Source organism: Euprymna scolopes, chromosome 5 (genome assembly GCF_053919585.1).
Source record: "Euprymna scolopes isolate OS-2025 chromosome 5, ASM5391958v1, whole genome shotgun sequence".
Lineage (NCBI taxonomy): Eukaryota > Metazoa > Mollusca > Cephalopoda > Sepiida > Sepiolidae > Euprymna > Euprymna scolopes.
Genome location: NC_136486.1, coordinates 41617987 through 41633908, shown reverse-complemented (window position 1 = coordinate 41633908; position 15922 = coordinate 41617987). Strand labels below are relative to the sequence as shown.

General features: G+C 30.9%; 1 protein-coding gene across 1 annotated transcript in view; it reads left to right on the top strand.

The window, feature by feature from the left end:
- The window catches only part of LOC145276792 (uncharacterized), a 421446-nt gene that overhangs the window by 366524 nt on the left and 39000 nt on the right, over positions 1-15922 (top strand). The window contains exon 4 of the mRNA XM_080128094.1: positions 12477-12608. Coding sequence (XP_079984220.1) covers positions 12477-12608 — 132 coding nt within the window. The remainder of the gene's footprint in view (positions 1-12476; positions 12609-15922) is intronic.

The following is a 15922-nucleotide window of genomic DNA, read 5'->3' as shown; positions in this document are numbered from 1 at the left end:
GGTTCCTTGGACATAGATCTAACTTAAGAACTTTATTTGAGCCCCAAATAATCACTATTAAGGGGTCATAATAGGGGTCAAAGTTTAAAAAATTGGCCTTTCTTTTTTTTTTTTTTTTTACTCAGCATACACCTCTAAATACCCGGGCAACGCCGGGCACCCATGCTAGTATATACATAAAAGTGAATATGTCTGTGTGTGTGTGTGTGTGTCTGCCTGTGTACGCAATCTCGGTCAATGTTCAGTCTACAGACTCGAAATTTGATATACAGGGTATTGAGATTTTGGAAAATCTTTGTAATCGGGGTTCAGCCATAAATTTGGCTGTTAAGGGGTCAAAGTTCAACGATTTGACCTTTGAGAACTCTACCAAACTCCTCCGACAATTTTGGGTCGAAACACTTGAAATTTTAGATATAAGTTCCTTAGGCATGCCTCTAACTTAATTACTTGATTTAAGTCCAAAACAATAAATGTTAAGGGGGTCATAATAGGGGTCAAAGTTAAAAACATTGACCGCTTTTTCTTTTTTTTTCCTCAACATACACCTCCAAACACATTATATATATATAGTCATATATTAGAAGACAGTTCGTAGATAAATTAAAATTATTTGAAAACCAGAAAATGCAAAGGTTAGGGTTAGGGTTAAGGAAAATTTTATTAAATGTTAAAATCATTTTTGTTTGTCTGAGAGTTTCCGTGTTATCACACCCTTATCAAAGAAGATTGATGCTTTTAGTGTATTTTTTTTTTCGTTTTTTTTTCTTCATTATTGATGTTGAAGTCCATAGGGGTTAAATCCTCGTAGAGTGAAGAAGAAACGTCTGTTTTTATTGACGATGGTAGTCAGTCTGAATTGATATAGACATGCACTGGTTGGCGCGATTTTTAAATAGGAGACTTGTTTTCACATCTTAGAAGACATTTTGTAGATAAATTAAAATTATTTGAAAACCAGAAATGGCCAAGGAAAATTTTATTATATGATAAATCATTTTTTTTTTGGTCTGAGACTTTTGGTTTTAACACACTCTTATTAAAGAATATTATTACTATGAAAATAGTGTAATATTTTTATTCGTCATGATCGATTTCTTTCTGATATTACATCCTCTTTGGGGGGAATATAATGTATTTTCGTTCCCCACGATTGTTGACGGTGTTCGAATTTCCTGATCAACAGTAATTATCACTTCCTGCACCGATAATTGCGTAAGCATGAAACACTAGTATCTTTAGATGTAAAGAAAAATGATTCATATTTATTGAAAAAGTATTACAGTCATACGTCCCTTTAAGTGAAATTATAAGTGAGCCCAATTTATGAATTGAGAATAAAATCGCGAATTGACTGAATGCACCATTCACAAACTTCTTGTTTATTCGAATACTCTCATTGCTGTCTGAATTATGACAAGACCGCTTACATGGTTTCATAAGTAACTCAATTCACTTCCAGTTGAATCTTAATTCCTGATGGCCGAATGGAAGAACGCCAATTTGCATAGCCAAACTTGGCTTTGTTGACTAAGAATCACTCGACCAGCAATAATTATCACTGTTTGAACTGATGAGTGCGTAACCTTGAAGCACTAATGCTTGTAGGTATAAAAATTATTAATATTTATTTTAAAATATTCAGGAATTGTCATCCTACACTGATGATTACGTAAACATAAAGCACTAATGTCTGTAGGTATTAAAAATATTAGTATTTAATTATAATTATCAAGCCTTATAAAATATGTAAGGATAGGTCCTGTTCTCACGTTAATGCAACGGTCAGCACTTTCGTTGTTCGGACACTCTAGATTATCTAATGTTGGCGCCTGAATTGAGCGTTTATTAATTCTTAATTCCTTTCATTCCCGTGACAATTGTTTGGTGACTCGGAGGTAAAGGCTTAGTAAATAGAGTCAGATAGCTTCCTAGCTGAGTTTAGATCATCCGACCGATAGGAATTGTCATCATACACTGATGATTGCATACGCAGTTTTTTTTACCAGGTGGTCACCACTTATCAAGGCGCGGAAGTCACTCAGGAATAAGGGTTATTGCGTGTACACTACGTTAGTGTTGAGATTTGATAAAGTGTCTTACTTAAGGGGGCGGTTCATCAGGAATTTGTTTATGTTTGACTTGAAAACATCCAGGTTTTAGTCTGCTGGGAAAAAGGCTGTGTGTATTAAAAGAATATTTATTATTTAATTATATATATAAATATATATAATAAATGAATGAATGACAAAAGCCTATATTCCAAATCTCATGATGTTGACCATCTTACAATTTATTCCTTTAATTCAGTTGACGCACAATTCTTGACGGTATTTGTTTCGTAGCAAAAAATCAATCTCTTGATTATTATATCAACCATTGAATCTATTTTGCCCTTAACACATAAGAAGAAATAGCAGCAATAAATCTACCAAAAGGAAATAAAATGCATTTGGACATGATTAAAAACCGAAAATTGAAAGAGAAGCTTCAAATACATCATAGCTTGCTTACGTGACGCCATTTTGAATATATATATATATATATATATATATATATATATATATATATATATATATATATATATATATATATATATACAGTGATGATCATATTTATTGGCACGGTAAAATAAAAGTTAAATTTTGTCTAATAAATTCTAAAAAAAGGATTAAATTAAAGAAAATAACAAAGTATATTATGTATTTTTAACTGGCCTTTCCGATGCAGCAATCGGATTTTAGAAAAAATAAATAACAAAGGAACAACAAACATAATTGCAAAAAACCCTTGTTTAAAATTATTGGCACGGCTTTGTTTTTCTTTTAGTATCAGTATAATATCAATCAATTTCCGGTTTACGTGCTTTCTGAACTTTTTTATAGCCATATTATGCTTGTTTAACGCTAATTCAGTGAATAATTTTTTTCAGATAATTTTTAGATAGCGATTTATTTAAACTATTATAAGTGACTAAATTATAATTTTCAATCGCCATGGTTAAAACTAAGGAACACAGCGAAGACGTCAGGAAGCTTGTTGTAGCATGCCATACCAATGGGGAGGGCTATGATAAGATTTCAAAGAAGCTAAACCTTCCCAAATCCACTGTTAGAGCCATAATAAACAAGTTCAAATCGCAAGGCCACGTTATGAGTTTAGAGGGTAGAGGGAGAAAAAGGATTCTTTCCCCAAGAGATGAACGGAAAATTGTTTGACAAGTAAAACAAAACCCAAGGATCTCTGTTGGGGAGATTGTTGATGAATAGAGCACCTCTGGAGTGAATGTATCTCGACATACAGTTGGTAGAGTTTTGAAGAGAGCTGGTTTAAAAGCATGTCGTCCGATAAAGGCTCCCTTATTGAAGCCTATGCACCTGAAAGCAAGGCTAGCCTTTGCAAAACGCCATATTGATAAAGATGTTGCATTCTGGAAACGTGTTCTATGGACTGACGAAACGAAAATAGAGTTATTTGGCCATAATAAAGTGGCTTATATTTACAGAAAATCTGGCGAAGCTTTCCTGCCTAAGAACACCATACTCACAGTGAAGCACGGTGGAGGCAGTTTGATGTTTTGGGGATCCTTTGCTTCCTCTGGACCAGGGCGACTTGTTAAGGTCACAGGTAGCATAAAAAAGGAAGATTATGTTAAAATATTGGATGAAAACCTGAAAGACTCTGCTAAAGAGCTCTCACTTGGTCGTCGTTGGTGGTTCATGCAAGATAATGACCCAAAGCATTCGGCTAAACTGACTAAGAAATGGCTTGAGGACAATCATATTAATGTTTTGGAGTGGCCATCACAAAGCCCAGACCTTAATCCAATTGAAAATTTATGGAGAACATTAAAATTGAGGGTAATGCAAAGGAAGCCTAAGAATCTTATTCAATTGGAGGATTATTGTCAGGAAGAGTGGGCTAAAATTACTACTGAAGAGTGCAACAACTTGGTTGTAAACTATGAAAAGCGACTGAGGAAGGTAATCAAGGCCAAAGGCTATACAATTGATTATTAAATAAATCGTGCCAATAATTTTGAACAAGGGTTTTTTGCAATTATGTTTGTTGTTCCTTTGTTATTTATTTTTTCTAAAATCCGATTGCTGCATCGGAAAGGCCAGTTAAAAATACATAATATACTTTGTTATTTTCTTTAATTTAATCCCTTTTTTAGAATTTATTAGACAAAATTTAACTTTTATTTTACCGTGCCAATAAATATGATCATCACTGTATATATATATAAATGCGAGCATGAAAAGTAATATGGTTTAGCTTAAACATGGAAAAGTAAAGAACTAATTCTTAAAACGGGAAAAGAAATGGACAAGATTTTCTAGTAAAAAATATAATAAATTTATAACTTAAAATATTGCAGCATTAAGAGTTGATTATATAATGTTATAAATTGAATTGAAAATAAATTTAAGTTATAAATTTATTATATTTTTTTACTAGAATATATTGTCCTTTTCTTTTCCAGTTTTAAAAAAAACTAGTCTCTTACTTTTCCATGTTAAACTTAAGCATATTACTTTTCATACTCGCATTTTTCTATTGTAACCCCTGATTTTTCCAGGCTTCAAGTAAATTTACCTGTTCTTTGTTTAATTTCAGTCTTATTTTTTTGCCCCCATAAGCATAATACACACATATGTAAAAACAATATACGGCACTCGTCTGCTTTCAATAAAATTTCCCTAATTACTCCCCCCCTTCATTCCTTCATTCTCTCTGTTTCACTTGCTACTTCTCTTTTCGCGAGAGCGGTTAATTGGTAGCAACAGTAGTCGCTGAAGCAAAGTATTGCTATGGAAACCAGTCATAAAAAACGTCGCTCACCTCCTTACGTTTTTTTTTTATTTACGATTTTGAACACAACTAAATTCATCATAACCCTTTTTTACTGAACGAAAATTGAAAATGTTATTTTCACAATGTAGCTGAGAAGGTGATTTATAAACTGTAATAATTTTTTGTAATTTGGTCGAAAATGAGTGAGCGGTGAAGCTTTAAAGCAGTTCTAAATTACTAAAACTGCCACTTAACCATATATTCAAACACTACACGTTTACATTTATTGTATATATATATATATACATACATATATATGTGTGTGTGTGTGTATATATTTATGTATATATATATATATATATATATATATATATATATATATATATATATATATATATATACAATAAATGTAAGCGTGACAGATAAACGAAAAAACTGATTGGTGTTCATACCCTTTTTAAAAACATACAAACCAACGTGTGATTTTTAAAAATACATGTTTGTAAGTTGCGTATCTGTTGAGGTGTGTTTTCTTCTAGTTCCCTTTTCTTTTGCTGAAGGTGCGTAAAACTTGTCCCTAATTAAACAAACATTTATGTATATCTGTCTAACTAACTAACCAAATAAATAAAAAAAATTTTTTAAGTCCCAAAGGGCATAATTTACGTGATCACGTCGCCTGTCTACAAACCCATAACAAGTTACATGATTCTCTGAGGCTGGTTTCAAATTGAAACATATTTGCTCCGAAAGAAGATTGAGCAGCGCATTAAGATCACTTTTCAGTTTAAGTGGAAGAAAAAAAAACGAAATATATGACACTATTTTGTGTGCGCGGATGCGGATTGACGCATATGTTGGAAAGGAGTAAAAGCACATAATACTTGAAGAGAAGCGTCAAAAAGAAGACGACTGTAATTAGTTCCGTCGACTGATTACCGTTGAAGAAGTATCACCAAAGCATTGCAGAGATGTCTGTAAGCCATCAGGCGGCAGGATTTTTCCACTTGTCTTAGTTAGTAAAGATGCGACCATCTTTAGACTGTTGAGGACCACCGCACGCATATCTTTTGTCAGTGATGAGATTGGTTCGTATATATATATATATATATATATATATATATATATATATATTTATATAAAATGGGTTAAGAAATTCCAACGAAAGAAAGATGTATATTTAAATAAGGGAGTAGTCACCAACAATGTGTAATTTTTAACATTATTTTATTATTCCGTGTCTTGGTTTTTCATTGGGAATTATGTTTGGATCATTGTAATAGTGTTTTTAAGTCATTGAAATCGTTTTTACGCGCGTTTCAGACGTTCTGTGATGCGTCCTCGTCAGAAATTATTTTCAAATGTGTTATCTCCAATTATAGCGACCAGGCTACTTTTAAGTGGGCCACCCTACATAATGATTCAATGAAATTAAAAAAAACTTTATTCAAGTCAATGATTTTTTATTTTTCCAAGTAAGACAAAGAATACTTTAGAAATTTTATCTCCTTATCCTATAGGGTTTCGATGCCTACCATCTCTTCAGAGGAGAACATCTTAGCAAATAGATATAACGGTATTCACCCTATTTGCTAAAGTCAGTTAGACATGAAAAATTATAATCAAAATGGTTTCCATACCAGCTGATTGCGAGATAAATTTATTCAGAAGTATATATATATATATATATATATATATATATATATATATATATATATATATAACTACTTCATTTACTCACATAAAATTAATATACGAAAGTATAGATTTATGCATAAACTTTAAGTATTTACTTCAAAAGTGCTCAATACGTAGGTAGAGCTATTTTATAACTTACTATATATATATATATATATATATATATATATATATATATATATATATATATATATGTATGTATATAGTAATGATGAGGTGATTTCAATATTTTCCCGATTCTGAATCAATTACCAATTCCGATACAATAATCGATTTCAATTCAAATTCTTTTCACATTTCTAAATATTAAAATATAGGTTTGTTATTTATTATATTTCATTTTCGGATTACCGTAATATTGCATATATTTTCAAGAATGTAAAATAAAACATTTCTGGATGGGTTATCTATGGATATTAGTTTTACTAATAGTTTAAGATAAAATATATATATATTTGCATTTCATCATTAGTGCCAGCATTACAAATCTAACATCAGAGAATTGAAAAATGTACGTACAATATGTTAGTTCGCGCCGAAAAAAAACAAACAAAAGAAATGCTTACTAGAAATTAATATTAGGAATTTAGTTTATTGAGTGTGTGACTTGAGGAGTGACGTCGTGAACAGGAAGTCAGAGTGTAAAAGAAATATCGGAAAAAAAGGTCTTTAGTCTCTTGGTCTTTGTAAAAAAAGAGAACAGGCGTGTTTTATAAGATCTTAATATTAGATGAATATGAGTATGAAGAATATTATTGTGGTTATACGAACGTAGGATGAGAACGTTTATGCGTCGACTAGAAACAGCCTGAGACTTGCGAAATATTGAATTCAGTAATTTTATCCTTTCTTTATTAATAACTGCATCGTTTTATTCCCTGTAACTCGGCGTATCTGCTTATTCAAACAAACACTTAAAAACTAGTAACGACCAACTTTATATAAGCCATTTACATCCATTTTTTATTTTTAAAATTTGCTGCAGATAAACTTCCAACACTTAAAAATATATTCCGACTACCATAACAAAGCGAAGCTAAATTGTTTTCATTTTCAACTTATTTGCCTCTCCAGGAGCTCATTTTGATTGGCGCACTTTGGTTTAAAATGTCTGAGCAGCCCCGCCAGCATTGCCCAGTAGGAGTGCTTCAGGTGATTAGCGGTAAGCTAATTCCTTCTCTAAAAGAAACAAAAGCCTGAAAAGCTGGACCTCCTAGACATGAACAGAATTACGCTTCAGTTAGACAGTAACAGAGTCAAATTGCCGAGAAGCCTCTACCGACTAACTTCAAAGTCTTCTTTGAACAGCTTGATGTCAGGAAATATAACAATATATATATGTGGATTGTAAGACTATTGTTCTCATCTTGCGTCTTATTCGCACAACGTTTCCGTCGATGTAACCTCTTATGGGATGGAATAAAAATTTTAGACAGAAGAACTGTGCAAAGTAAGAATCAGCGCATATGCTGGCGATGATCACCTACTAAGCAGAGCTAGTATAGCATTTAATACAATATGGGAATTATTAATTATGAACAAGAGATAAGGGCGCCATTAAGAGAACCTGTGTTATCACGTATATAAAAAGAACTTTGTCTGTGGATATGTCTGGGTGTAAGTTTGTTCCCTATGGGTTCGAAAACGTCTGGGCTGATTTCATACGAATATACCCTATGTGCCTGGCTGTGTTCTTAGATTTTGTATCGGAAACAAATTGTGATGTAAGGTTGTATAAGGTGTTAACTTTGATCAAAATCGCCTGTTTCTTCTTTCATCGGATTTTTTCGGTTGTCGATACATATAGAAGACCTTTCGATACAAAATCTATCTAAGAAGATTCTAGATACATAAGAACATTTGTGTAGAATTTCACTATTCTATAGAGAACGAACTCACCCTTGTACAATGTTCGAAACACTATTCCCCTCTATTGATGTTAGATGAATTAAACTTTATCATGTCAAAGCATAAATAATAATTTAGTTGAGACTATCATTGAAAACATATCAGATACAAAGCGTATTAGATATTTCCGTGAGGGGAGATTTTCTAAAGAGAAACGAACTTGTGTTTATAATTGAAGACTTTTATAATTGGAACCGATTTCAATGCGCGAAAAACTAATTCACACTGTATAGACTGTCTTTAAAAGACTGATTAAAAGCAAATAGGAAATGGGATTATTGAGAGCGGATAGAATTCATTTGTTTTTTGTCAATGTTAGTTTTCAGCTTAGCATTTTTTTGTCAATGCTATGGTTTCAGCTTAGCAATTATGGTAATGTTATGTTTCTAGCTTTGAATTTTTTGTCAATGTTATGTTTTCAGCTTTGCATTTTTTGTCAGTGTTATGGTTTCCGCTTAACGTTTTTTGTCAATGTTATGTTTCTAGCTTAGCATTTTTTGTTAATGTTTAGCATTTTTTATCAATGTTAAGTTTCCAGCTTTGCATTTTTTGTCAATGTTATGTTTCCAGCTTTGCATTTTTTGTCAATGTTAGGTTTCCAGCTTTGCATTTTTTTTCAATGTTATGTTGTCAGCTTTGCATTTTTTATCAATGTTATGTTTCCAGCTTTGCATTTTTTGTCAATATTACGTTTTCAGCTTTGCATTTTTTTTTCAATGTTATGTTGTCAGCTTTACATTTTTTGTCAATATTACGTTTTCAGCTTTGCTTTTTTTTGTCAATGTTATGTTTCCAGTTTAGTATTTTTTGTCAATGTTAAGTTTCCAGCTTTGCATGTTTTGTCAATGTTACGTTTTTAGCTATGCATTTTTTGTCAATGTTATGTTTTCAGTTTTGCATTTTTTTGTTCAATGTTAGGTTTCCACCTTTGCATTTTTTGTCTATGTTATTTTTTCAGCTGTGCATTTTTTTTCGATGTTATGTTGTCAGCTTTGCATTTTTGTCAATGTAATATTTTCAGTTTTGCATTTTTTGTCAATATTATGTTTTCAGTTTTGCATTTTTTGTCAATGTTATGTTTTGAGTTTTGCATTTTTTGTCAATGTTAGGTTTCCAGCTTTGCATTTTTTGTCAATGTTATGTTTTCAACTTTGCATTTTTGTCAATGTAATATTTTCAGCTTTGCATTTTTTGTCAATGTTATGTTTTCAGTTTTGCATTTTTTGTCAATGTTATGTTTTCAGCTTTGCATTTTTTGTCAATATTATGTTTTCAGTTTTGCATTTTTTGTCAATGTAATATTTTCAGCTTTGCATTTTTTTTCAATGTTATGTTTCCAGTTTTGTATTTTTTGTCAATATTATGTTTCCAGTTTTGCATTTTTTGTCAATATTATGTTTTCAGTTTTGCATTTTTTGTCAATATTATGTTTCCAGCTTTGCATTTTTTGTCAATGTTAGGTTTCCAGCTTTGCATTTTTTTCAATGTTATGTTGTCAGCTTTGCATTTTTTATCAATGTTATGTTTCCAGCTTTGCATTTTTTGTCAATATTACGTTTTCAGCTTTGCATTTTTTGTCAATGTTATGTTGTCAGCTTTGCATTTTTTTTTCAATGTTATGTTGTCAGCTTTACATTTTTTGTCAATATTACGTTTTCAGCTTTGCTTTTTTTTGTCAATATTATGTTTCCAGTTTAGTATTTTTTGTCAATGTTAAGTTTCCAGCTTTGCATGTTTTGTCAATGTTACGTTTTTAGCTATGCATTTTTTGTCAATGTTATGTTTTCAGTTTTGCATTTTTTTGTTCAATGTTAGGTTTCCACCTTTGCATTTTTTGTCTATGTTATTTTTTCAGCTTTGCATTTTTTGTCGATGTTATGTTGTCAGCTTTGCATTTTTGTCAATGTAATATTTTCAGTTTTGCATTTTTTGTCAATATTATGTTTTCAGTTTTGCATTTTTTGTCAATGTTATGTTTTGAGTTTTGCATTTTTTGTCAATGTTAGGTTTCCAGCTTTGCATTTTTTGTCATTGTTATGTTTTCAACTTTGCATTTTTTGTCGATGTTATGTTGTCAGCTTTGCATTTTTGTCAATGTAATATTTTCAGCTTTGCATTTTTTGTCAATGTTATGTTTTCAGTTTTGCATTTTTTGTCAATGTTATGTTTTCAGCTTTGCATTTTTTGTCAATATTATGTTTTCAGCTTTGCATTTTTTGTTCAATTTTATTTTTGCAGCTTTGCATTTTTTGTCAATATTATGTTTTGAGTTTTGCATTTTTTGTCAATGTTATGTTTTCAGCTTTGCATTTTTTTTCAATGTTATGTTTTCAGTTTTGCATTTTTTGTCAATGTTATGTTTTCAGCTTTGCATTTTTTGTCAATATTATGTTTTCAGTTTTGCATTTTTTGTCAATGTAATATTTTCAGCTTTGCATTTTTTGTCAATGTTATGTTTTCAGCTTTGCATTTTTTGTCAATGTTATGTTTTCAGTTTTGCATTTTTTGTCAATGTTATGTTTTCAGCTTTGCATTTTTTGTCAATATTATGTTTTCAGTTTTGCAGTTTTTGTCAATGTAATATTTTCAGCTTTGCATTTTTTGTCAATGTTATGTTTTCAGCTTTGCATGTTTTGTCAATATTATGTTTTCAGTTTTGCATTTTTTGTCAATGTAATATTTTCAGCTTTGCATTTTTTTTCAATGTTATGTTTTCAGTTTTGCATTTTTTGTCAATGTTATGTTTTCAGCTTTGCATTTTTTGTCAATGTTATGTTTTCAGGTTTGCATTTTTTGTCAATGTTATGTTTTCAGCTTTGCATTTTTTGTCAATGTTATGTTTTCAGTTTTGCATTTTTTGTCAATATTATTTTTTCAGCTTTGCATTTTTTGTCAATGTTATGTTTTCAGTTTTGCATTTTTTGTCAATATTATGTTTTCAACTTTGCATTTTTTGTCAATGTTATGTTTTCAGTTTTGCATTTTTGTTAATATTATGTTTTTAGCTTTGCATTTTTTTCAATGTTATGTTTTCAGCTTTGCATTTTTTTTCAATGTTATGTTTTCAGCTTTGCATGTTTTGTCAATGTTATGTTTTCATCCTCAAAGCGTATAAGATATCAGGCTTCCGTTTTTACGAATGAAAAAAACAACTCGTATTTATAATGGCAGATTTTTATAATTGGAACTAATTTTTACACGTGAAAAACCTATTTATATATATAAACACACAATGACTTCAAAAGGATTAGTAGAGCAAATAAAAAAATGCGATTATTGAGAGCTGAAAGAAAGCATTTCTTTTAGTATCTTATGTTAATGTTTTCATGTTGCCAGCTTCAAAGCGTATAAGTTTTTTTGAAAAATTATTACAATGTAACATGAGCAGCATTCTATTATTTAGAAACGCCTTAATCGACTGAACTAAGTGTCTAAGAAGGACACTACGTAGGGAAATAATATGAAACAATAATAAGATTTCACTGATACAAAGAATCGTGCGCATGCGTGTGTAACAGAATGGCTGAAAAGAGAGGTTAAGCATGAATAATATTAATCCATCTCTTTACAATGTTTTGGAGTGGTACCTTGTGTAAGTGTGTATAGCTGACAAAAAATTAAAAACACAATCTTTATTTGTGACAATAGAGAAGAGCATTTACTTCAAAGAGTGTTTTGCTTATCGAGCGACCGCTTGGCGGAAGTAAAAAAAACATGCTTGGAATTGTGGTCATATGTAGCAAACAACTAACTTTATAAGACGGAATAAACACAGGTAAACAGAATGATTTACATAGCAGTGTGTGCGTTGTGTGTGTGTGTGTAAGAGAGAGAGAGAGAGAGAGAGAAAGAGAGAGAAAGAGAGAGAGAGATCATTGTTTTTTTAAATAATTTTCTCGATGTTGTTACGGTGTTGCATGAGGAGGAGTTCTTTCAGAATTTTGAACCGTCATTGCGACCTCATTACGATCATAGGATATTTATATACACATTTCTTGCTTACATTGTATTTACTATTATTTGAAATAAGGATTCATTTTTAAAGTTATTATTTTTTTTTCTTTTATTAAAAGGTTTGGTTTCAAAACAGACGTGCCAAATGGCGAAAAAGAGAACGCTATGGTCAGCTACAAACGATGAGAGCAATGGCCACCAGTCATGGCTATGACATGTCCCTTCAAGGCCGCCACGACACCTACCAACAGGTTAGTCAATTGAACATGTCAATCGCTGAAAACATTCGTTTAACTTCTGTTAAATATGAAGTAAAATCCTGAAAAAGATTTATATTGCAATAACTTATATATTTATCCTAATCTAATTATGTTAAGTAGCAAATAAATAGTCGCGGATATTTAATATTTTTATTATTGCATATGTAAGCATTAGATTTATGTACTTAGGATTTCCCTAAGTATTTAATGGTTTTCTCATGAGTGTTATGCAAAAAGCTAATCGTTATACGCATGAAATTAAAACAATAAATAGTAATTTAATCATACAGGAGAATTATTTATTACAATTTGCTTTGTAAAATCATTAAGAAAATCAGATATTTACAAAACCAGATGAACCACTTCTCTCTCTCTCTCTCTCACACACACACATATATATGTGTGTGTGTATACATATGTATATATACATACATATATATATACGTATATATATGCATACACACATACATATATACATACATATGCATATCCATATATATATATACATATTCATATATATATATATATATATTCAAGCAAATATTATTAAATACAACGGAGACTTTTTTTCTTATAATTCTTTTTTTTAATTTTTCAATTTTTCGTATTGTCTTTTTTGTTTCAAAATCAAAAATATTAATAAAGGATCCATACATGTTGCTGTTACGAGCGCTTTCGATTCGTCCATGAATCATCATCAGGTGTTAAAAATACAGGATTGCGAAAATGAGGATTGAAAATGAAAACTAAAATATATATAGTCAGTGATGAGTTAAAATAAAAGTCGATTAAGAATAAAGTCGATTAAAAATTCGAGTGTTAAAACCAGCAAGTTCGTAGACACCATGTACGAAGTCCGTCCAACACGGACTACGCAAGACATTTCAGAACGTTACTACTTTTTTGAAATGCAATGTCATTTATATTAGGTTGAAGAGTTCTAATGTACGACGCTTCAAGAATCTTTAATTTTTTTACATTATTTTCCCGTTGTATAATTTTTGTGTTGTCAACGAGGACCTTTCTAACATTGGAGGGGGGACAGCTATGTTCTTTTTTTAAATGTTTGTAAATCGCGCTTGTGTCGTTAAGGTGCATAGTTATTCGCCGGGACAACGTTGTTGTTGTATGCCCAATGTATGTATTATTTTTGGAGTTACATTCTCCAATAGAGCATTTAAATTTATACACTACATTGGTTTGTTCCAACGCTTTTATCGCCGGTGAAGAGTTGTTTTTAACCACAAGGTTTTGTGTTCGAAATTTCCTATAATAGATAATAAATTTAATTTTAAAATTACTATCAACAGACGTCAAGTATCTTCGTATAATATTTTTTATTGCATTTTCTTCGATTCTGAAATTAGGCGTCATTTGATTTTGGTAAAATATATTAATGGGGTTTGCATTGCGGTGTTGGCTAACGTTATTATTCTGGTTATCGGAAGATTGTAGCATTTTTTTTTTTTTTTTTTTTTTTTTTTTTATTTGTTCATCAACAATGTAATTGGGGAAATGATTATTGATGAGTACTTGTTTAATGTTTTTTATTTCAATTAGCAGTGCTTTTTTTGTGGAGGATATCATTTTAGCGCGATTTAGTAAATTGTTTATTATGGCTATTTTGTACCTTTGTGGACACTCACTTTTAAAGTTCAGGAGGCTAGGGTTTATGCTAGTTGTTTTTTTATATACAGATGTATTACAAGTGTTATTAGACGTATCAATAAGGACATCAAGAAATGGAATTTTATTGTTATTATTTAACTCTACTGTGAATTTTAAAATTGAATTTTCTTGAAAGAGGTGCTGTAATTGGTGTATCTGTTCATTATTTTCAGCTAAAATGAGAATGTCATCCACGTAGCGTACATAAATTGGGGGTTTTATGTTGTTTTTAAATATTTTGTTCTCTAAGTCAGCCATGTAGAATTCACTTAGGGTTGGTCCGAGGACTGATCCCATTGCTACACCGTCTATTTGAGTATAAATGTTACCATTGTGGTCATAGAAGGGTACTTCTGTAGTGCAAATTAGTAACAATTTTTTTAAAACTCTTTTGTTAATTTTAAGTGGGGGGAGTGATGGATTATTATAAATGTTCTTGATAATTATATCTATTGTTTCTACTACAGGTACATTTGTAAATAAACTTTCTACGTCAAGGGAAGAAATTATTTTGTTTTCTGGTTGCATTGATTTTAATATTTGTATTAGTTCGTGTGTAGACTTAACGCTATATTTACTAGGAATATATGGGCTGATAAGTTCGTTTAGTGTTTTTGTTAGGCGATAGATGGGAGTCGGAATTTGGGATATAATAGGTCGGAGAGGGAAATCAGGTTTATGTGTCTTGACTGTGCCATATAAGTAACCAGGTTTATAGTCTCCAATTATTTTAGGGAGTTGATAATTACCAATTTGTGCATTATTAGCTGTAATTAGTTTATTGACTTGCGTTTTAAGTGTATTAGTAGGATTCTTACTAATTTTTTTAAATTTCGTATTATCATTAATAATATTTTTAAGTTTTTCATCATAATCGGATTTATTGAGAATGACGAAAATATTGGATTTATCAGCTTTTTTATAACTATATTAGGGTGGTTACGTAGTTCTTTGGCAGCATTTTTTAAATCGGTAGTAAGTACCGAGTTGTGTTCTTTATAGAATCGGGTTTTTATAGCTTCCGCTTTTAGGATATCTCTTAACCCAGGGTGAGTGGTGATTTTGTTTTCTTTTTCTAGGTTAGTAATGCGTTCATAGAGTAATTCAATTTCGGCTTTTTTGTTTTGATGGTTAAATTGTGGTGTGAGGTGACAGTTAGGTCCAAGGTTTAAGAATTCTTTTTGTGCGTCTGTAAGTTCGTAGTCTGAAAGGTTAACGTAAAATTGTGTGTTAGTAGGCAGTATGATAGATCCATGGTATAGAGAATTAACTTTTTTTTGGATGATCAGTCGATGAGAATGTTCGTAATTCGTGGTGATGTCAGTGAGTCGTTGTTGGAGTTCAGTGTATTGGTCGTTGGTAATGTGGTCCTTCAGTTTTTCTTCGAGTTGATTTAATTCATTTGTATGCTTAAGAATTAATTCTTGGGCGTTAGTAATTTGCCTTTTTACTAAATCAATTCTAAAATTGCATACTTTACTATCCCGTTGAGCCGCTGGATCATGTAGTTTGAAATTGGTATATTTAGGCAGCATTTTTTCATTCAAGCAAATATTATTAAATACAACGGAGACTTTTTTTCTTATAATTCTTTTTTTTAATTTTTCAATTTTTCGTATTGTCTTTTTTGTTTCAAA